The sequence below is a fragment of the Neovison vison genome, chromosome X, assembly GCF_020171115.1.
Source record: "Neovison vison isolate M4711 chromosome X, ASM_NN_V1, whole genome shotgun sequence".
Lineage (NCBI taxonomy): Eukaryota > Metazoa > Chordata > Mammalia > Carnivora > Mustelidae > Neogale > Neogale vison.
This window is the reverse complement of record NC_058105.1, coordinates 26,230,841-26,252,265: the sequence shown is the minus strand read 5'-3', so window position 1 is coordinate 26,252,265 and position 21,425 is coordinate 26,230,841. Positions and strand designations below refer to the sequence as shown.

The window sequence follows — 21,425 nt, the reverse complement described above, 5'->3', positions numbered from 1 at the left end:
ACTGAAATTTCTCTGGAAACAATCTGAATTTAAAACATTCTGTTATGTTAAAATGTAATAATGATGTAATTTATTTTTTCTTTTGAAAAATTTACCATTTAATTTTTAAAAACATTTAAAAGTTTTAAATTGAAGTGTAGTTGGCAAATAATATTAAATTCATTTCAGGTGTACAACATATTGATTCAGTAATTATATACTTTATGAAATCCTCACCACAGTATGTGTATTACAGTATTACTGACTGTATTCCCTACGATGTACTTGTCGTCATACTGCCACCCTTGTGACTTACTTATAACTGAAAGTTTGTACCTCTTAAATTCTCTTACCCATTTCGCCCATTCCCCTACCCACCTCCCCTTTGCACGAGTGCACGAGGCTTCCTTTTTTTCCAATATTGTTCTTTGTCTTTCATTCTGACTGGTGTGAAGTGATACCTCATTATGGTTTTGATTTGCATTTCCTTAATAATTAGCGATGTTGAACGCCTTTTCATTTGTCATTTGGTCATCTGTATGTTTTTGGAAAAATGTCTGTTTGGGTCTTCTGCTGAGGTTTTATTTTATTTGATTTATTTTATTATTTTATAATAAATAAATATAATTTACATTATTTTATTTTTAAAAAGATGTATTTATCTGACTTATGTTTGTTTCTACGTCTTGGCAAGAGAGTGGGGGAGAGACAGCAAGAAAAGGAACACAAGCCAGGGAAGTGGGAGAGGGAGAAGCAGGCTGGCTGAGCAGGGAGCCCAGTGTGGGGCTTGATCCTAGGGTCCTGCCATCATGATCTGAGCTGAAGGCAGATGCTTAATGACTGAGCCACCCAGGCACCCCCTCTGGCGAGTTTTTAATCAGATTTTTCTTTAGTTTTGATGTGGACTTATATGAGTTCTTTATAAATGAAAACAGTATAGAGGTTCCTCAAAAAACTAAAAATAGAAGTACCATAGGATCCAGGAATTCCACTTCTAGATATTTACCCAAAGACAGTGGAAACACTTAATTTGAACAGATATATGCACCCCTATATTTATTGAAATGTTATTTACTATTGCCAAGACGTAGAAACAACATAAGTGCGCCCATCAACAGATGAATAGATAAAGAAAAGTGTGTGGGTGTGTGTATGCATACACATACATGTACATGCATACAATGGAATATTAGTCCTAAAAGTTTACAATTTTAGGGGCACCTGGGTGGCTCGGTCGTTAGGCGTCTGCCTTCAGCTCAGGTGATGATCCCAGGGTCCTGGGATGGAGCCCCACTTCAGGCTCCTGCTCAGTGGGAAGCCTGCTTCTCCCTCTCCTTCCCATGCTTGTGTTCCTTCTCTTGCTGTCTCTCTCCCTCTGTCAAATAAATAAATCTTAAAAAAAAAAGTTTACAATTTCAGATATACTTTAAATGTAGTTTAGTAGCATTTAGTATGTTCACCTTGTTGTGAAGCCGTCACCCTTATCCATATCCATAACTATTTTTAATCATCCCATATTAAACCTTTGTACCCATTAAACACTATTCTCCTTTCCTTCCTTCCTGCCCAGCCCCTAGTGACCACTGTTGTACTTTTTGTCTGTATGAATTTGACTATTTTAGGTAACTCACATAAGAATCTGTCCAGTTGTATCTGGCTTATATCACTTAGCATGGTATCTTAAGAGCTCATTCATGTTGTAGCATGTATCATGATTTCACTTACTTTTCATCAGTAATACTCCATTGTATGTTTTTACCACATCTTATTGACCCATTCATCTCTCAGTGGACATTTAGGTTGTTCCGATGATCCAAATAATAATTGCCAAAGGGTATTTTTTTAATACAGCATACTACTTCTTGCATTCCTATGGAAAATTCATCATGTAGTAGTAGCCAGTAAAATTGTGATAAAAACTAATGAGTGATGACTGCCCAGTGTCATTTTAAGTCAGATTATAAAACTAGTAATTTTTAAATTTTGGTACTGGTGTGTGAATAGACTGATTAGTAGCAGAGAATAAAGAATCCAGGAACCTAGTATAGGGTGAGGGTGGTGTTTCCTTTAAGAAAATAAGTGGTTTTGGGGCACCTGGGTGGCTCAGCTGGTTGGGCCTCTGCCTTCAGCTCAGGTCATGATCTGAGGGTACTGGGATCAAGCCCCGCATCGGGCTCTTTGCTCAGTGGGGAGCCTGCTTCCCCCCTTCTCTCTCTGCCTGCTTCTCTGCCTACTTGTGATCTGTCAAATAAATAAATAAAACCTTAAAAAAAAAGAAATGGTTTTGGGGTATTGGGTGGCTTAGTCGGCTGAATGTCTGTCTTTGGCTCGGGTGATGATTTCATGGTCCTGGGGTCGAGCCCCATGTCAGGCTCTCTGCTCAGTGGGGAGCCTACTTCTCCCTCTCCATCTGCCTGCTGGTCCCCCTGCTTATGCATGTGCGCGGGCTCTCTCTCTCTCTGTCAAATAAAGAAATCTTTTTTTAAAGATTTTATTTATTTATTTGACAGAGATCACAAGTAGGCAGAGAGAGGGAGGGGAAGCAGGCTCCCGCTGATCAGAGAGCCCAATGTGGAGCTCTATCCCAGGACCCTGGGATCGTAGCCTGAGCTGAAGGCAGAGGCTTTAACCCGCTGAGCCACCCAGGTGCCCCTCAAATAAAGAAATCTTAAAAAGATAAATGGTTTTGTGACAGCTAGGTTCTATTTGGGGAAAAATTAAATCAGATTCCCATCTCATTCCTTATATAAAAATAATTACAAACTGAGGGTTTTTGAGGGGAGGGGAGTGGGGGGTTGGGTGAGCCTGGTGGTGGGTATTATGGAAGGCACATATTGCATGGAGCACTGGGTGTGGTACATATACAATGAATGCTGGAACACTGAAAAGAAATAAAGTAAAATGGAAAAAAAAATTTCTAGGTGGATGACATGTTTAAATTTAAATGTAAGTAAATGAAACCATTAAAGTACTAGATGAAAACTTGGGGAGATTAAATGTTTTTATATGTAAATAATTTTATATGTAAAATAAACAAGATCTTTCTGAACATGAAATAAAACCTAGACATAAAAAAATCTTTGAATTGGGGCGCCTGGGTGGCTCAGTGGTTTAAGCCTCTGCCTTCAGCTCAGGTCATGATCTCAGGGTCCTGGGATCGAGCCCCACATCGGGCTCTCTGCTCAGCAGGGAGACTGCTTCCCCCCCTCTCTCTGCCTGCCTCTCTGCCTACTTGTGATCTCTCTCTATCAAATAAATAAATAAAAATCTTTAAAAAAAATCTTTGAATTGGGGCACCTGGGTGGCTCAGTGGTTTAAAGCCTGTGCCTTCAGCTCAGGTCATGATCCCGGAGTCCTGGGATTGCCCCGCTTTGGGTTCTTTGCTCATCAGGGAGCCTGCTTCCTCCTCTCTCTCTGTCTGCCTCTCTGCCTACTTGTCATCTCTGTCAAATAAATAAGTAAAATCTTTTAAAAAAATCATTGAATTAACTACATAAAAATGAAAAGTGAAAATACCATAAACTCAGAAAACCAGTGACAGATTGGTCAAAATATTTTTACCATTGGAGTCATATTCAATAAATTAAAGAATGGAAACCCAGTAATGGTCAAAAGTTAGAGAACCAAATCATGGACAGAAAGAAAATAAAAACTTAAATATATGAAAACACGTTCACCTACACTCAGAGACAGGTAAATTAAAATGAGATCATTTTTTAACCTGTTGCTTGACAAAGATAGAAAAGTGTTTCATAGTATACTGTGTTGTTGAAGCTGTGTAAAACCAGGTCCTTAAGCATTGTGATGGGGGACTATTAATTGGTATATCCTCTTTGGAGAAAAGCTTGGCAGAATCTTTATTCAAAATTTTAAATGCTCATGTTCTCTAACGAATATATATTTTTTAAAGATTTTATTTATTTATTTGACAGAGCGAGATCACAAGTAGGCAGAGAGGCAGGCAGAGAGAGAGGAAGGGAAGCAGGCTCCCTGCCGAGCAGAGAGCCCGATGCGGGACTCGATCCCAGGACTCTGAGATCATGACCTGAGCCGAAGGCAGAGGCTTTAACCCACTGAGCCACCCAGGTGCCCCTACATTGTTTTTTTTTTTTTTTTTTAAAGATTTTATTTATTTGACAGAGATCACAAGTAGGCAGAGAGTCAGGCAGAGAGAGAGAGAGAAGCAGGCTCCCTGCTGAGCAAAGAGCCTGATGCGGGGCTCGATCCCAGGACACTGAGATCATGACCTGAGCCGAAGGCAGCGGCTTAATCCACTGAGCCACCCAGGCGCCCCTCGAATACATTGTTTTTAATAGAATTTTTGAAATAACATAAGTGATTATCAGTAGAGGAAGAATTAAATATGTAATAGCTATTTTGAGCAGTCTTAACTATGACATTTTCTCTTCTAGTTGGACTTAAAAAATTGTAAATATATATACATGTTATGAAAGTATCAGAAGAATTCTGAAATAAGAAAGTAATAGTACTCTACATGTATTTCTGTAGCTGGTTCTTCCTCAATACCTTGCGGACATTTTTCCTTATTTCTCATATTTTTATGAAGGATAATAGATTCATTTATGTTGATTTGGCCATTGTAAATACCTAATAACTGAAACTTGTCAAGAACAGTCTTTCTCAAACAATTAAAATGGGCAGACTACTGCACGTTTAACTATACTTTAACTGGTTTGATTTAATATTTTTTTAAGATTTTTTAAGATTATATTTTTTTAAGATTTTGTTTATTTATTTGTCAGAGAGAGTGAGCACAGGCAGACAGAGTGGCAGGCAGAGGCAGAGGGAGAAGCAGGCTCCCTGCTGAGCAAGGAGCCCGATGTGGGACTCGATCCCAGGACCCTGGGATCATGACCTGAGCTGAAGGCAGCCGTCTAACCAACCGAGCCACCCAGGTGTCCCAATATATCTTTTCATTGTAAAATGACACAAGTGGTTTTTCCAGTAACAGTTCAGTATTCTACATAGAGTAATTTAAGTCAGAATGCTTTCCAAACTTGAATTTTAACATTTTGGTTTTATTTTTCTCAAAAAGAGGTAATGTTTCCTTAGACATCAGACTTCTGGAAACCTTGACATAGCAGAAAACCAAAAAGGGGGGAAAAAAAAAAGAGAAGAAAACCAAAAAGGATCTGAGCTCCTCAGCTAACCATCTAATGTACTTTAGACCTTTTTTGCTGGTGGTGGTCCTGTGGTTCTCAATTTATATAGAGTGCTAAAAACTTAGGTTGTTTATTTCACAGCAGACGGAAAGCATATTAGGGGGTAAAGAGCTGTGAGACACCAGGACCCTGAAAGCAGAGTCTGTAAGGGAAGAACTCGACAACGTTTACCCTTGGGTACTGTGGTTGATGGGCCTAATAATGACTTTTATTTACCAAGAAGATTTTATTAGGCTTATTTTGTTTTTTTAAAGTAAGATCAGGAAAGTGAGCAGTACATTTCAGTAAGATTTTTCTAGTGGTAGTTTGTAATTAAAGGTCTTCGGCATTTAAATTTTGATTATTTCAAAAAACCATTTGCATTTCTTCATATGGTGTTCAGTACATGGTGCATGAAGTATTTATCATTGTGAGATAATTGGGCTGTTAGTATATTTTAATGTGATATTATCTTGTTAATATTACTGTGAAATATAGTGTTTTCTGTGATTATTAACTCTAAGCTCTTAGAATGCCACCACTTAATTTTTTTTACATTAGTTTATATTATTTTGTCTACCTTTCTCTTTAATATCCTTGTCACATTATTACTTCTTTTCAGCAGATATTTTTGAATTTTGGTATTCACTCTCATTTTACCTCCCATTGATCTTAGATGTTGACAAAATATTCAGCTCTTTTATCAGGGCTTGCTTTTACTGACAGATGATAATCAAATGAAGTCTATTTTTTTAAACACACGTTAGTGAAAAGCGTATTATTTTTTAATGTATGAGCATGGATCATTGTACTCAATACCCTTAAAGTTAAGTCATTGAAACTGCTACTGCCTTTTCTTTTTTTTCTTTTTCTTTCTTTTTCTTTCTTTCTTTTTTTTTTAGGAGTAGTGAAGAAGTTCTTACTGCAGAAGATTGTGAAAATGTCTACCATCTGGTTTATTCAGCTCACCGGCCAGTAGCAGTAGCAGCTGGGGAATTTCTCTACAAAAAGTAAACCTCCATTTTTGTTATTCTTTAAAATATACTTTTATGACCATAATTTATTATACTTTAATCAATATTAAAAATATATATAATTCATTAAAAAAATCTATTCATGCTGGTCAAGTAGAAACTTTCACATTTTACTCTTTCCTTCAGAGGTTTCAGTTCTCCAATTTACTTGATTTGTGTAAATGAAATCTTCAAAGGGAAATGTCTTTTAATGAATAAAATATATAAAATCATACAAAGTATATAAAAATCATCATGCTAAGACCCTTTCCTAATTTTTTATTGTTTTTGCCAATGTCCGTTCCTAAATCTTGCCCTATTATATTTAGTCTTAAGTCTTATTGCTTGCTTTAGAAAATATTAAAGGGCTTTGCTTTATGTGTTTGATAGAGTTTGATGTAAGAATCCCTAAAACCCCATAGTCCTTTTTATGTTGGTATAACACTTCAGATTAAGTAGTATGGATAGCAGTGTGAATATCCGACCACAGAAAACATTCGGCAAATGTTATGTAATGGCTTTTAAAGAGAACAGTTTATGGGGTACCTGGGTGACTCAGTTGGTTAAGTGTCTGCCTTCTGCTCAGGTCAAGATCCTGGGATTGAGCCCAGCCTTGGGCTCCCTGCTGAGCAGGGAATCTGCTTCTCCCTTTCCCTCTGCCCCTCTCCTCTCCCTGCTTGTGTGCTCTCTCTCTCTCTCATTCTATCTTTCAAATAAAGAAAACCTTTTAAAAAAAGAAAAGACGGTTTCTCTTTAAACAAAAAATAAAGAGAACAGTTTGAACCACATGGACTAAACTGTATCTTTCTGGTAGGATTTTATTAAAATGCGTGTGGGGTAGCATTTATTAGAGTACATGATGTAAAATGTTCATAGTCCAGTTTCTATTCATTGCTATCCAGTGGTATTTCTTTGTTATTTATAAGGAAAAACCACCGTGGTATCCATAGAAAGATGCCACTGTATTCACACTTTGAGATAATTGTGCAAGAAAGATAGAAGGAAAATATATGTTCAGTTTAAAAGAGATGACTATTCATAGGTTAATGTGCATAAATGGTATGGGCTAGTGTAATAACTTTACAAAAGGAAATAGTTGCGTAAAATGCAGTAATATTTTTAAAAAGAAATAATCCAGGGGCGCCTGGGTGGCTCAGTGGGTTAAGCCTCTGCCTGCGGCTCGGGTCATGGTCTTGGGGTCCTGGGATCGAGTCCCGCGTCAGTCTCTCTGCTCGACAGGGAGCCTGCTTCCTCCTCCTCTCTCTCTCTCTCTCTGCCTGTGATCTCTATCAAATAAATAAAAATATTAAAAAAAAAAATCCACGGGTGCCTGGTGGCTCAGTCAGTTGGGTGTCTGTTTTTGGCTGGGACTCTGGTCTTAGGGTCCTAGGATTGAGCCCTGCAGTAGGCTTCCTGCTCTGCCAGGAACCTGCTTTCTCCTTCTTCCTTCTTCATGTCCCCTCCCTTGCTTTTGTGCTCTTTTGTTTGCTCGCTTGCCCTCTCTCAAATAAATAAATAAAATCTTTTAAAAAAAGAAAGAAGCCATAACTCCATGAAATTAACTGGAGAAGTTAATTGAAGAGGACCTAGAAGTACCATTAAGTATGAAATGAAAAGGATTTATAACTGTTATTTACTTGGGTATCATGTTGGAGAATACCTACCCAGGCTCCATTTACTCTATTCTATTAGATGCTTAAATATAGAATCCAAACTGTTTTTTAAAATTAGGAAATAATGGTTTTTTTTGTTTTAAAAGTTAATATTTTCCTTGATCATAGGCTCTTCAGTCGTAGAGATCCAGAGGACGATGGAATGATGAAAAGAAGGGGGCGACAAGGTCCAAATGCTAACCTTGTAAAGACATTGGTTTTTTTCTTTCTGGAAAGTGAGGTTAGTTGATGTTGTTCATTTTGTACTTAAGTTCAGAACAGTTTGGAGAAGGGGTTGAAATGACGTACATCTTAAAATCTTCCATATATCATAGTAAATCTTGGATAGAATAAAGTTGTACCCATTACACAAAATTTAGAGAAACATTCTTGTAGTAAGATGTTCAAATAATGGGATATATGTATAGTACTAAGAGTATGAATTTTGGAGTCAGAAAGACCTTATTACCAATTGTGTTCCTCTACTTACTTGTGTAACTGGTTTAGTTGCTTAATCTTTCTAAGTCTCATTTTCTTTGTAAAAATGTGGATAATCATTTCTCAGGTAACATTGAGCTAATCCATGTAAAACTCTTTATTTTTCATGCGAAACTGTTAATATAGACCTTGCGCTTTGTTCTCAGTATTTGGTACCTCCTTTTTAAACTTTTGTTGAAGGTAGGGATTTACATTTAACCTCAGCTCTTCTAGGTTTCCCTCAGATTGAAAATTTGCCTGTTAACCAGAATTTGAGAGGATCCAACATAACATTTTTCGTGTTCATGTTATGTATTACTCAGTCAGTTTTAGGGTCTTTTAATTAAATTTAAATTTTTTTTCTGTATATAGAAATATAGTTGGCTTTTGCATCTGTATCTTTCCTAAATTCACTTATTTTAGTAAGGTTTTAATAGATTCCTTGGGATTATCTATAATAATGTAAATAATGTTCAGTTTACTTCTTCCTTTCCTATATTTGTGCCATTTTCCCCTGGCCTTATTGAACTGATTAAAACATCCAGTAGAATGTTGAATAGAAGTGGTGAGAGTGGACATCTTTTGATTGTTCCTGATCTTAGGGGTAAAGCATTCAGTATTTCTACATTGTTATTTAGTTATAGGTCACATGGTGAACCTAATAGTTCACATGGTAAACTAAATAAGACCATTTTCATGTGACCATGAAAATAACATGGTGTAGTTATTTATTTTGAGAATGTTTTCCTTTATCCCTTTTGTTGAGTTTTATCATGAATGATGTTGAATTCTGTCCAGTACTTGTTCTGAGATGATTATTTTATTGAGATGAATATTTTATCCTTCATTATGTTAATATTTGAATAATGTTGACTAGTTTTTTTACTGTTGAATCAACCTTGAATTCCTAGGATAAAACCTACTTAGTCATGATCTGTTACCCTTTCTATATATTGCTGGTTTCATTTTGCTAAGTTTTTGAGGATACTCCCTCTTTGTTCATGTTAGATGTTGGCCTCCATATTTTTTTATTGGTAATGTCTTTGATAGGTTTTGGTATCATTATAATGATAGTCCCTGGAAACAAGGTGGGAATCTGTAGGGCCTTTTAGTCTTCACAAAATGAAGAGAAATAATATGCTTATATATTGAATTGATAAGTAAATTTTTAAAAAATGTTTAAGTAACCATAATTACTCCCATTAAATTAACAATGTGTTTTATAAATTAGTGTGGATAACTCATATAGTATTGAGTCCAAATGGGTACTAAATATACATGCATATAATTTTTTCAGAATTAATTTTCTTGTAATAATTATTGTGAGTTTACTTATACTCAGCAAGCTAAGGCAGTTTCTTCTTTGTTCTTTTTTCCATTTGACCTAAAAAACCAGATTACTGTTTGAGTTTGTACATGGTGCCAGCAAAGCTTCCATTCTTTTGAGTTGAGGCTAGTATGCTGTTTGTCTAAGAGCGCATTGGTCTTTTTAAATTTTAGTTACATGAGCATGCAGCATACCTTGTGGATAGCATGTGGGACTGCGCTACCGAGCTACTGAAAGACTGGGAATGTATGAATAGCTTGTTGCTGGAGGAGCCGCTGAGTGGAGAAGAAGGTAAATGGATGTTTAATTATGGTGTTTTGTTACCTAGTCAGTTTTAAAAATAGAGTTTACTCCATTTGTTTCTCTTTAATACTAAAAAGTAATTGAGAGCGCTTGCTTTGGCAGCACATACACTAAAAAGTAATGGAGGGGTGGTTAACGTAACCTGGTGGTTAACTTAACCTGGGTGGTTAAGTCGGTTGGGCATATGACTTTCTCAGGGTCCTTAGATTGGGCCTCGGGCTGTGTATGGAGTCTGCTTGAGAATCTCTCCCTTACGCTCTACTCTTCCCCTGCGTGAGTGTTTTTTTTTCCCACTCTCTCTCAAATAAATCTTTATAAAAAAAGTAATTGAAAATTTACATGAATAATTTTGTTTTCATATACATGAATATTATGAAGAAAAATGTACTTGCTGTCAGTACTGAGTTGTTAAAAAAATTTTGTGGTATCTCTGTTCATGTTTTCTTGGGTTAAATTGTGGACCAGTGGTACACAGATTTGTATTGTTCAGTAAAGTTTAATTCTCATCCTAGCTGTGATACAGTAATGGGATTTTCTTTAGTACATTAAGTCAGATTCTGTCACAGGCAGGATTGTTATGTAATACTTGTAAGTAACATATAGAGAAAAAATAAAAAGGGTAATTCTTTCTGATTTTTTTTTTCAGCACTAACAGATAGACAAGAGAGTGCTCTGATTGAAATAATGCTTTGTACCATTAGACAAGCAGCTGAATGTCATCCCCCTGTGGGAAGAGGGACAGGAAAAAGGGTATGTTGGTATAGTTTTACTATTCTAAGGTGTATTTCTCCTTTTGATAGGATTTTTAAAATTCTTGCATATAACTATAAAGCCAAATTATTGAATCTTAACATTTTATTTTTCAGGTGATCTTTGCCCATATGTATATGTTAGACATAAATTTTAAAGCATTAACAATTTGGGAAATTCTGAGTTCCTTCCTTGAGATACTTTGTTAGTTACTATAGAAGATAAAGTGATTGACTTCTCTCAAGACTTAATATAGCTTACCATTTTAGAATGGTGCATTTTTGCATTTTGGTTTACTTATAGATTTGCTTTTTCTTTTAATAAAAATAAGGAATTAAAACATAATTATTCATCAAAATGGAGAAATTTCTATTTCCTTGGATTATATTTTAATTCATCACTACAAAGTTCACATATATTTGTATTGTAGACCAATAATTTCACAACCTTTGAAGCTCTTTTTGATTATGAGGCATAAAAATACATGGTTTATCACATAGTATACACCTCTATATATGTGTGTTTGTGTATAATTGAAACAAAAGTTCTTCAAATAATACTTATGGTATGTGACACATTCTGTTTTATTTTGTTTTCTGTTTTTTTTCTTCTTTTTCTAATTGATGATAGAATTCATGCTATCCTAAGTGAATTCATGTTGAGTTCATAATCCATGCATCATGGCCTACAGCTTAGAATAGGCTGAAATGCTACTCAGTCCCATTATTGTATAAGCTCCTAAATTTTTCCTGTTCCTAACTGTTGACTTATTTGTCTAATGGTAGCATTGGTTAGTTTAATTGGGTACTGATTTTGCCTCTAGAACTATTTAGAGAGGTTTTTTTTTTTTTGGTGCTGTTATTTTAGGTGGCTTTTAAAAAATACTGTGCAAGTAATTGTTACTTTTGGGTTTCATGTTTTACGGTAGAAATTCTAGTGTCCTTCATTTAAACTGTAGTTTCATTACTTATTTTGTATGTCTTATGAGCACCTAACGGTGTTATTAGGTTTAATAAATGCTTAGAAGTATCATTGTATTGCTTTAGGTGCTGACAGCAAAGGAGAAGAAGACCCAGTTGGATGACAGGACAAAAATCACTGAACTTTTTGCTGTGGCCCTTCCTCAGTTATTAGCTAAGGTAAGTTTGTATAATAGAAGAGTATTCCTAAGAAATTAATGGGTTTTGTTTGGAAATGTCAAACCGATTTTTATCATGATGTTTACTTAACATTATTGTGATGTTTTGACATGATTTATTTTTTTTATTTCAAAGTATTCTATAGATGCAGAAAAGGTGACTAACTTGTTGCAGTTGCCTCAATATTTTGATTTGGAAATATATACCACTGGACGATTAGAAAAGGTACAATGTTTTCTCTGTATAAAAACAACCTTGAAGAAAAACTACTAGTTTAGTTTGTCCCATCATATTGTTTCTTTATGTTTTTGAAACTTCTAATTTTAAAGGAAACCTACATTTTATATATCTTCTTTGTTTTTTATAAGTTGGATTTAGAGAATGGTATTAATGAGGCTTCCCTTTGATTCATACCCATACCCGTGCCCTCATTCCTAGCCATTATTTGATTATATCTGAGAGATTTATGGAGATTGGGTGTAGGTAAGTGGATAATAATTATAAAATGAAATCAGTTAATATTTAGTAAGGACTTTTACTGTGTTCCAGGAATATAGATACTTACATAATATATCCAGGAATATAAATTCTTTGTATTAACATTCTTACCAAAGCCCTATGGGGTTGGTAATATTGTTCCCATTAAAGCTGAGGAAATAAGTATGGTTGGGTCAGTGTATTTATTTACCACGAATAGGAAAACACACTGAAATGTATGCCCTACTTGTAGAGTTACTGTTTTTGAAGCTTTACACCAAGTTAGTATAGGCTTTCTGTGCCTATCATATGTACCTTAGTTTTTTCTAATATGTACCTTAGTTTTAATGAAAAAAACTTTGATTTTGCAGCATTTGGATGCCTTACTACGACAGATCCGGAATATTGTAGAGAAGCACACAGATACAGATGTTTTGGAAGCATGTTCTAAAACTTACCATGCACTCTGTAATGAAGAGTTCACAATCTTCAACAGGGTAGATATTTCAAGAAGTCAACTGATAGATGAGTTGGCAGATAAATTTAACCGGCTTCTTGAAGATTTTCTGCAAGAGGTATATATTAAAAGTATTTTGTCAGTTGGGTCCCTCCCCTTTAATAACTGAATTAGTCACCATTCCTGGTGATAGTCCCTAGCAGTATGTTGAAAAATATTCAGATACTCTGTTCTTTGATTCATCATACTACTGTTACTCTTCCACCAAAATGGGAAGGTGGTAAGAATCTGTGACTTGGAGAAGGTAAAAGCAAAACTAATACCCCTTACACTTTTTTAACTTTAAAGAAATGATTTCAGATGTTACCAGAGTTTAGCTGAACTAGAGGCTGTTAGGCAACACAGTGTAAATGAAACAGAAAAGGAGAGTAGACTGTGGCTATCTAGCCTCAAAAAGTAGGCTGTTTCTTAACTGTTTTGCAGTGTTAGTAAGGAAAGGTAATAATCTTTGATATTGTTAAGCCTTGATAAATTGCTGTTAGAGCCACTGTTGATTTTGTCATTTCCTGTGTTCTGTTCTATTAATATTTCCAAAGAAAGTTAAAGTGTGGCACTCAAATACACTTTCAGTTTTTTTACTTTTATCTTTTTTGATTAAGGAGGGCACATGTTGTGATGAGCAATGGGTGTTGTATGCAACTACTGAATCATTGAATACTACATCAAATCTAACGATGTACTGTATAGTGGCTAAGTGAACATAGTAAAAAAGAAGTATGTACTTAACAGTTTAATTGACTTGCATTAAAATAAAGTCATAATTCTCAATACATTTAGCCTTTTTCACATCAGTTTTGTCATTAATGTTGTAAAAATCATATGAACAGTGTAATTTTCAGTTTTCCTTTTAATAATTGCTTCTTAAGCTTTCTTTTTTGTGTAACAGTCCATGCTTTTACTAAGTTTGCTTAACTGGTAGTTTGTGGAAATAAGTTAATGTACAGTGATCACATTCTTAGTTTAAAAATGTGATGGCTCTACTCTTGGCTAGATATGATTGTGATTAGGACAAGTTAATTTAAAATCAAGCAGTGGGTTAGTTAAGTTTATTAATGTAGAAAAACCATGTTTAGAAATAAGCATGTTTTGAGACTTGGGGTTCAGTACAGTATATTTGGTAGTGTTTAGAAAAATTTACAAGTTTCATGCAGCAAGACTCCTAAGTTTTTCAAAAACTTAAGTTACTCTCAATTGGAAAATTGATATCCAGGAAGGACTATGCATATCTACTCTTTATTCAGAAGGTTTTATCCAAATTGTTACTGGTCTGGTATGTCTTCCTTGGGCACTATGTTTCTTTCATTAAGGTTTTGTCTTTTAGGTGTTGTTTTTGTGATCTCTTGCTTATCCTTTACTGTTTTTTTTCTTTATAGTCCTAATACATTTTTTACTGTGAAAGACTAAATGTCTTCATAGTTTGGGTCAAGATTACTTCCAAAGAGAGGGGAGAATGTCATTCAGTGTTTATCTCTTGGGTGTAATGTACCTGTGATGATGACTGTGTTGATTCATTACTCCAGCCATATTGCTTTAAATTTGGACAGATCTAGGTATTGAATGACAGAGTTAATTTGTGGTATTAAGCTATTCTTTCTTTTCAAGGTGTTACCACCAATGTGATAGTCTGAGATTTTTCACTTGGTGGTTATTAAGATTTAATGTTATATATAATTGATATTCATAGGGTGAAGAACCTGATGAAGATGATGCATATCAGGTATTGTCAACATTGAAGAGAATCACTGCTTTTCATAAGTAAGTTGAATTTTAATGTTCTGATTTCTTAAAACTGTAGCAAATTCAAAACCAATGTGCATGTTTTAGTGTTATAATGTTATCAGTTCTGCTAGATTTCTTTTTTTTAAATATTTTTTGAAAGATTTTATTTATTTGTTTGTCGAGAGAGTACAAGCAGGAGGAGCAGCAGGCAGAGGGAGAAGCTAAGCAGGGAGCCTGATGCAGGGTTCTGTCCTAGGATGCTGGGATCATGACCTGAGCTAAAGGCAGATGCTTAACCAGCTGAGCCACCCAGGTGTCCCAGTTCTGCTAGATTTCTTGTGCTTACATATAAAGAGTAGTGACAGTCATGTTTTGAAGTGAGAAATAATTGATAGACTGTCAACCAGCATACTTTAAAAAAAATAAATTATTTTGTTGTTGTGGGTGCATGTTACAAAGTTTGCTATATTTACTTCGACAGCATTTTGTTAACATTCAAGTCCAGAATAAAAGTGATTAAGCTTAACTTTTAAATAAAACTTGATTCTTTTTTACAGTGCCCATGATCTTTCAAAGTGGGATTTGTTTGCTTGTAATTACAAACTGTTGAAAACCGGAATTGAAAATGGAGACATGCCTGAGCAGGTTTTTATTTACTTTCAAGTTACGTATTTAACTTTGAGAATGAATACTTGGGACTTTTTAGTTTTAACTGTATTCTCTTCTTTTTACAGATAGTTATTCATGCACTGCAGTGTACTCACTATGTAATCCTTTGGCAGCTTGCAAAGATAACTGAAAGCAGCTCTACAAAGGTTTGTGGTAGTCCAGTGGAGTTCTTATTACATTAAATATCATTAACTGTTTTCAGCAAACTTTCAGTGAGATCAGTTTTGGTAAAGTCTTGCTTATTTCTAAACTACTGTTTAGGCATGTGTACCATTAGAAAGTTATGTTTATAGTTTGATGTATATTCAGTGAAAGAACATTAATATGTTTCAAGGTATGATTTTAAATTTAAAAATTTCACATTTTAAGGTGGCATAATTTATATATTTTCATGTTCTCAAAAGTATTGAGAACATATAGAAATACAGATTTTGTAAATTATGATCAAGAGCTTTCGAAACAAGCTTACAGCTATTGCATTATATAAATTGATGATAACAAGCCAGCTGCCCCTAGATCTTCTTACGCCTCAGTATTGTTTTGGGATCACGTTTTTCATATGCAGGATCTTTCTACTGATGTTCCAAATTCATTTTAAGTCACTTTGTTTAGTAATTGAACCAAAACAATATTGCCTTTTTCATCTGTAACTGACTGAGCCACCCTAGGTGCCCCTTGTCTTTTTTTATTTGTAAACTGGAAACTTAAAAAGATTGTACTTGCTGTACATAAAGCCGTAAAGATTATTCAGGTACATTTTTATAGGTACTATGTAATATCTTGGAGATAGAGAATTCGTTGTTCATAGCTTTTTTCCTCAAAAACAATTGTCTTGATACTAAGTATTTTTTGTGTAAAATCACAGAATAATTTTAAATGCTTAGAATTTCTGTGAGCTTTTAAAGAGCAAGAAATGGGTATTTTCCCCTTGAAAAAGCAATTCAGTATTGTTGTTAGTGTATTTTTTGTCAGACAGCTAAGAAATTCATTTAACTCAATATCAAGCTTATAGCAGGAACAACAACCAAATTTGATTGCTCATCTAAGTCAAAAGCATTGAAATAAAAACTAAAGTGGGAAAAGATTATATTTTGAGTAGAGGGGAAAGGGTGAAAATGAATGATACTAAATACAAAATTACTCTGAAGCTTGGTTAAGTTTTCTTTACCAAATCAATCAAGTTAAACCTGTTTTTAGGAAAAGATTTTATCATTTTAATATAAGTTTACAAGACATTAAAATTTGTTTAAATTGGAGTAATACTACAAAACTGATTTTCCATCTCTTTAAAAAGTACAACTGAAAGATGCTGTCTTTTTTATTAATTAATTTCTTCTGTTCATCAGTTGGCTATGCTTCAAATTACAAAACAAGGATGGAGCATTAATCTTTACTCTCTAAGCATTCTGAGGTAGTAGATTCATTAAAAGATAGCCATATACAGTCATAATAGGTTTTCTCATTTTAAAGGACCCAGCCCACTTTGGATATTATGCAGTAATATACCTGTTATTTTTAAGCCTGTAGTTTGTTGTTATTTTTTTTAAAAAAAGGTCTAATTTGGGTTTTTTTCTTTCTTATAAATACTAAAGAATTTAATGTATAAGTGGAGTCAGTATAGTTAAATATATCATAATATTTTATGTAATTTGAAGTATGTTAAGTACTAAATGAGGTTTTTATACAATTGTTCATGTTAAATTTTTTTTAATTTAATTTAATTTTTTTTATTCATGTTAAATTTTTTAAGGAGGACTTGCTGCGTTTAAAGAAACAGATGAGGGTTTTCTGTCAGATATGTCAGCATTACCTGACCAACGTGAATACTACTGTTAAGGAACAGGTTAGTAATTACCATAGGTAGCCATCTTTTGTAAGCAACCCTTAATAAATATCTGAACTAATACAGAAAATTTAAGTAATACTGAGGTTGAACAAAGCAGAAATGTCTTATATCTGTCCATGTATATGATAGTAAAAAAGATTAATAATTTCATATAGAGTTTATAGATTGTATTATAGATTACCTTCATTGAAATTATTCTGTGTTATTATTTATGACTTGGTAAACAGGCCCATATATACAAATTAGATGTATGAAATTACATAAGTTATTCTTGAACTTAACAAGTGAAGTATGCCTCAGGGAGGGCAACGGGTCCACATGGTTTTGTCATCTCTGAGAATATTATCAGATAGATATTGACATTCCTGCCCATCCTGACTGTGCACATTATTTTTGTGTTATGTGGACTTTGTCTGAAATAAACATTTTAATCATTCCCCTGCCTTCAAAGTGTTATCTTCCTACTTCATATGCTCTCTTTGTGGAAATACATTGTTAACTGCTGTCATAGGTAGTTTTCCCATCTGTAAAATCAATTCTAATCCTGGGACTGAGAGCCTATTTAGTTTTAATTCCCTAATAGAGGATTAAGCTTTTTTGTACAATTGCTTTTTAAATGCTTCTATGGAGAAGACATTTTTATAATCATAAAAAATATTAATAATGATACAGTCAAAGTGGTTATGGTGATTTCAAGGTTTTTTTTTGACCATTTCATTCTGTTTAACCTTTGCATATTGGGGGAGAGCCCCAACCGTCATCAGAAGTGCTATTTTTAACAGTTTGTGTTCTGTTGGAGACTGTTTATTTATTTATTTTTTTAATTTTTGGGGTTACTACTCATTTTAAATTAGGGTATACTTCTTTTTCTTTCTATTTTATTTTATTTCTTTTCAGTGTTCCAGCATTCATAGTTTATGCATCACACCCAATGCTCTATGCAGTATGTGCCCTCCATAATACCCACCACCAGGATCACCCAGCCCCCTGCCCCCCTCCCCTCCAAAACCCTCAGTTTGTTTCTCAGAGTCCACAGTCTCTCATGGTTCGTCTCCCCTTCCAGTTTCCCTCAACTCACTTCTCTGTTCCATCTCCCAATTTCCTCCATGTTACTCCTTATGCTCCACAAGTAAGAGAAACCATATGATACTTGACTCTCTCTGCTTTACTTATTTCACTCAGCATAGTCTCTTCCAGTCCCGTCCTTCTTAAAGCTACTATGAAAACAATTCAGATATGGTCATCCAGCTATAAAGCGATTAGTAAAGTCCTTCAACCTTTGTGAGTGTCCCTTGTCTGTATTTTATTTTATTTTAAAGTATCAAAACTGATTTCAGTGAAATACTTTTAGAGTTTTATAGTTAAAAATTCACATTTATTATCCAGCTGTTAATTTTTATTTTTTTCTTCCAACTCCCATTTGTCACTCCCATACCTGTATGCTTAGGCATAAATAAATTAGAAGATATTAAATGGCCAAGATCCAGTAACTGACTTCCACATTTTTCTTGCAAAAGTATGAAGTATATTCCTGTAATTACTACATTGCTAAATTCTCCAGTGTTAAGTATGTAGTTTTGAATTGTAGCAATAAAGGATTTGGAAATTTTAATTTTCATCTGTATAGTTCACATGAAAGGAACAAAAATTTCCGTATATAGTAAATTCAATTTAGAGTTAAACTCTTAGGATAGATTTTAATGAGGTATAGATTGATCCAAAATTAATAACATGAAGTATTCCTCTTTGTTTTCATATGCCACCAAGATATTGAGCGTAATATTCCCTATTAAAGTGTTAACATAATTTCTTATGGGTTATCATATGTGACCTCCTATTTAATCTGTTTTTCAGTCCTTGGCAATTAATTATTTGGTCATGAAATACCTTGTGTGTCAGTCTTCCTAAGAGCTTCCAGAAATTCTTGTCCTGGTCAATTCACTTGACCTGCCAGTTTACTTTTTTAGTCAATATCACCATGCTTATCACTCTTTTTTTCTTACCACGTATGTTGCGAAAGTTTTTGTAAAATCAGATATCCTGATGGGTGTAAATGACTACTATCATAGTAAAATGAGGAAAAACTGAAAGAAGTAAAAGCATAAAGTAAAAGAAGAAGAAGTAAATGTGGTTAGTTCTAAGAAGGTGAAAACATTATTGAGATCTGCTTTGTGCTCTGTGTTAACCTGTCTTAGCAGTAATTTAAATGTAATTCCTTTAATGTAATTTGCTATTGATTTTTGTGACTGCTAAATTCTATTTTTGTTACCCGTTCATAACAGATAATTAAAAATTTCCAGTTTTCTTCTGAAAACTTTTACCATGTTTGAATCCATTTAAAACTCCTGGCAGAGTTTTCTATAAGCTTCTTGAGATACAACTTTGGCTTTATGTTTATTATGATATTATTGGATTTGTCAGATGAGTACCTAAGCAGGCACATAGTTTATTGTGGTTTTTTCCCCTACTTAATCACTACACATACTGAGAATGAGAGCATTTAAAAAGTACCAAGGACTTTGTGATCTCTCTTCTGGGAGATAGTTGATCTCCTTGGTATGTTTTTGTCTTCATAGAGGAAAGGAATGGTACCAAGTTTATGTTATTCCCTATTTAGGGATGTATACCATGAGGTATTGTCATATACTGGAGAGTGGGGTTTGGAGTCAGAAAACCTGAAGTTGAGTCCTGACTGCATGTTTTGGTAGTGTTAATATATTGTACACAAGTCACTTAACGTTGTTAAAAATAATACTTAATGAAATTACCTTGCAGTTAGTAAAGCATGATTGCAAATACTAGAAATCATTTTTACAGAAATTTTATTCCTCAGCTCTAAAAACTTAAGAAAATACTATACACTGATTTTTCTTAGAAGTTGGGTTCTGTTTCTGTGTTAAATATATGTTACTTGTGGCAGTTGGTGAGAAACTTGGATTATAGCACACTGTACTTTTTTTTTAATAGGCCTTCACTATTCTGTGTGATATTCTGATGATCTTCAGCCATCAAATTATGTCAGGAGGGCGCGACATGTTAGAGCCATTAGTTTACACCCCTGATTCTTCATTGCAATCTGAGTTGCTCAGCTTCATTCTGGATCATGTCTTCATTGAACAGGATGATGATAACAATAGTGCAGGTAATTTTTTTGGCATCTTTTTGTTAAGTCTTTGCATCCACCATAAATTGAAGTAACAGTGATGTAAAGTGTTGTGATATATGATATTTTATTCTGAAAACATGAAACAAGTGCATGTTCCAGCACATTTATATTAATTTTTGTAATAGTCTAGAAACATGGTGATATCTAAGGGCATAGGCTTTGGAGTCAGATCTTTGCTTCTCACTAGCCCAAGCCTATTTTTCTAATTTGTAGCTACCTTACAGAACTGTCTGAATTAATTGAGGAAAGTGACTTTGTGCAGTGCCTGGGCATGAAATAGGTACTCAGTAAAATTTAGTCCCTCTTCCCCTTAGTTATTGGTAATAACCAGTTTTCAGGTAGTTAGAGCAGAATAAAGTATTTCTTTAAGTGACATTTTTGTTGTATACTTCTGTAACACAGGTTTTCATATTTTGAGGGGGTTATTAAACTTTGTAATTTCTCAGTGTTAGAAGATGTTTGAAATTGTTCTGTAAATGTCTGGGGCAGTATAGAATGTTCACAGGAAAATAATCTCACCAGTCTTCCCTAGTGGTAAGTTACTCTTTCTTCCCTAATTACATACAGCAGATGTCTTACTTAAATAAGAGGTCATGGAAAAAAGTGTTGGGTGGCTTCTTTCTGGGTTTGGTCTTAATTTGAAGTACAATATAACATCATTATAGGGACACCTGGGTGGCTCAGTCAATTAAGTATCTGCCTTTGGCTCAGGTCATGATTCCAGGTTCCTGGGATTGAGTTCCACATTGGGCTCCTTGTCAGCGGGGCATCTGCTTCTCCCTCTGCCTGCTGCTCCCCCTGCTTGTGCTCACTCTCTCTGGTAAACAGACAAATAAGTAGATAAAAAAAATCTTTTAAAAAAATATAACATCAGTATATGTGAATCTCCATACATACACTAACGTACCACTGCAAATTAGATTCTAAATACATATAATTTTAGAAATGACTTGTAGCTTATTTTCAATAAGAGCTTGTTATTAAGTATTTAAAACTTAGCCAGAAGAGAATTGAGAAACCTAGAGTAGCAAAAACAGTTGTCAAAAGTCCGTGTACTAAAGTTTATATACTTAAAATTTTTTACCTTTTATTTGGAGTTGATGGTTTAGTCACACTTTTATTTTTAACATTTATTTGACATTTGTTGGTCAGGAAGTAGATGTTGTGGATATCAAAAAATGAGACCGTTCCTTTTAAGAATTCAAGTGCACCCTAGAGAATGAAGTACA

General features: G+C 34.4%; 1 protein-coding gene across 5 annotated transcripts in view; it reads left to right on the top strand.

Moving 5' to 3' along the window:
• Window positions 1–21,425, top strand: part of STAG2 (stromal antigen 2) — a 143,216-nt gene that overhangs the window by 93,690 nt on the left and 28,101 nt on the right. For all 5 annotated transcript variants that reach the window (XM_044235382.1, XM_044235378.1, XM_044235380.1 and 2 more), the window contains exons 13-24: window positions 6,044–6,151; window positions 7,936–8,047; window positions 9,784–9,901; window positions 10,560–10,663; window positions 11,710–11,802; window positions 11,938–12,027; window positions 12,651–12,854; window positions 14,481–14,551; window positions 15,073–15,160; window positions 15,250–15,330; window positions 16,935–17,027; window positions 19,998–20,172. In XM_044235382.1, coding sequence (XP_044091317.1) covers window positions 6,044–6,151; window positions 7,936–8,047; window positions 9,784–9,901; window positions 10,560–10,663; window positions 11,710–11,802; window positions 11,938–12,027; window positions 12,651–12,854; window positions 14,481–14,551; window positions 15,073–15,160; window positions 15,250–15,330; window positions 16,935–17,027; window positions 19,998–20,172 — 1,337 coding nt within the window. The remainder of the gene's footprint in view (window positions 1–6,043; window positions 6,152–7,935; window positions 8,048–9,783; window positions 9,902–10,559; window positions 10,664–11,709; window positions 11,803–11,937; window positions 12,028–12,650; window positions 12,855–14,480; window positions 14,552–15,072; window positions 15,161–15,249; window positions 15,331–16,934; window positions 17,028–19,997; window positions 20,173–21,425) is intronic.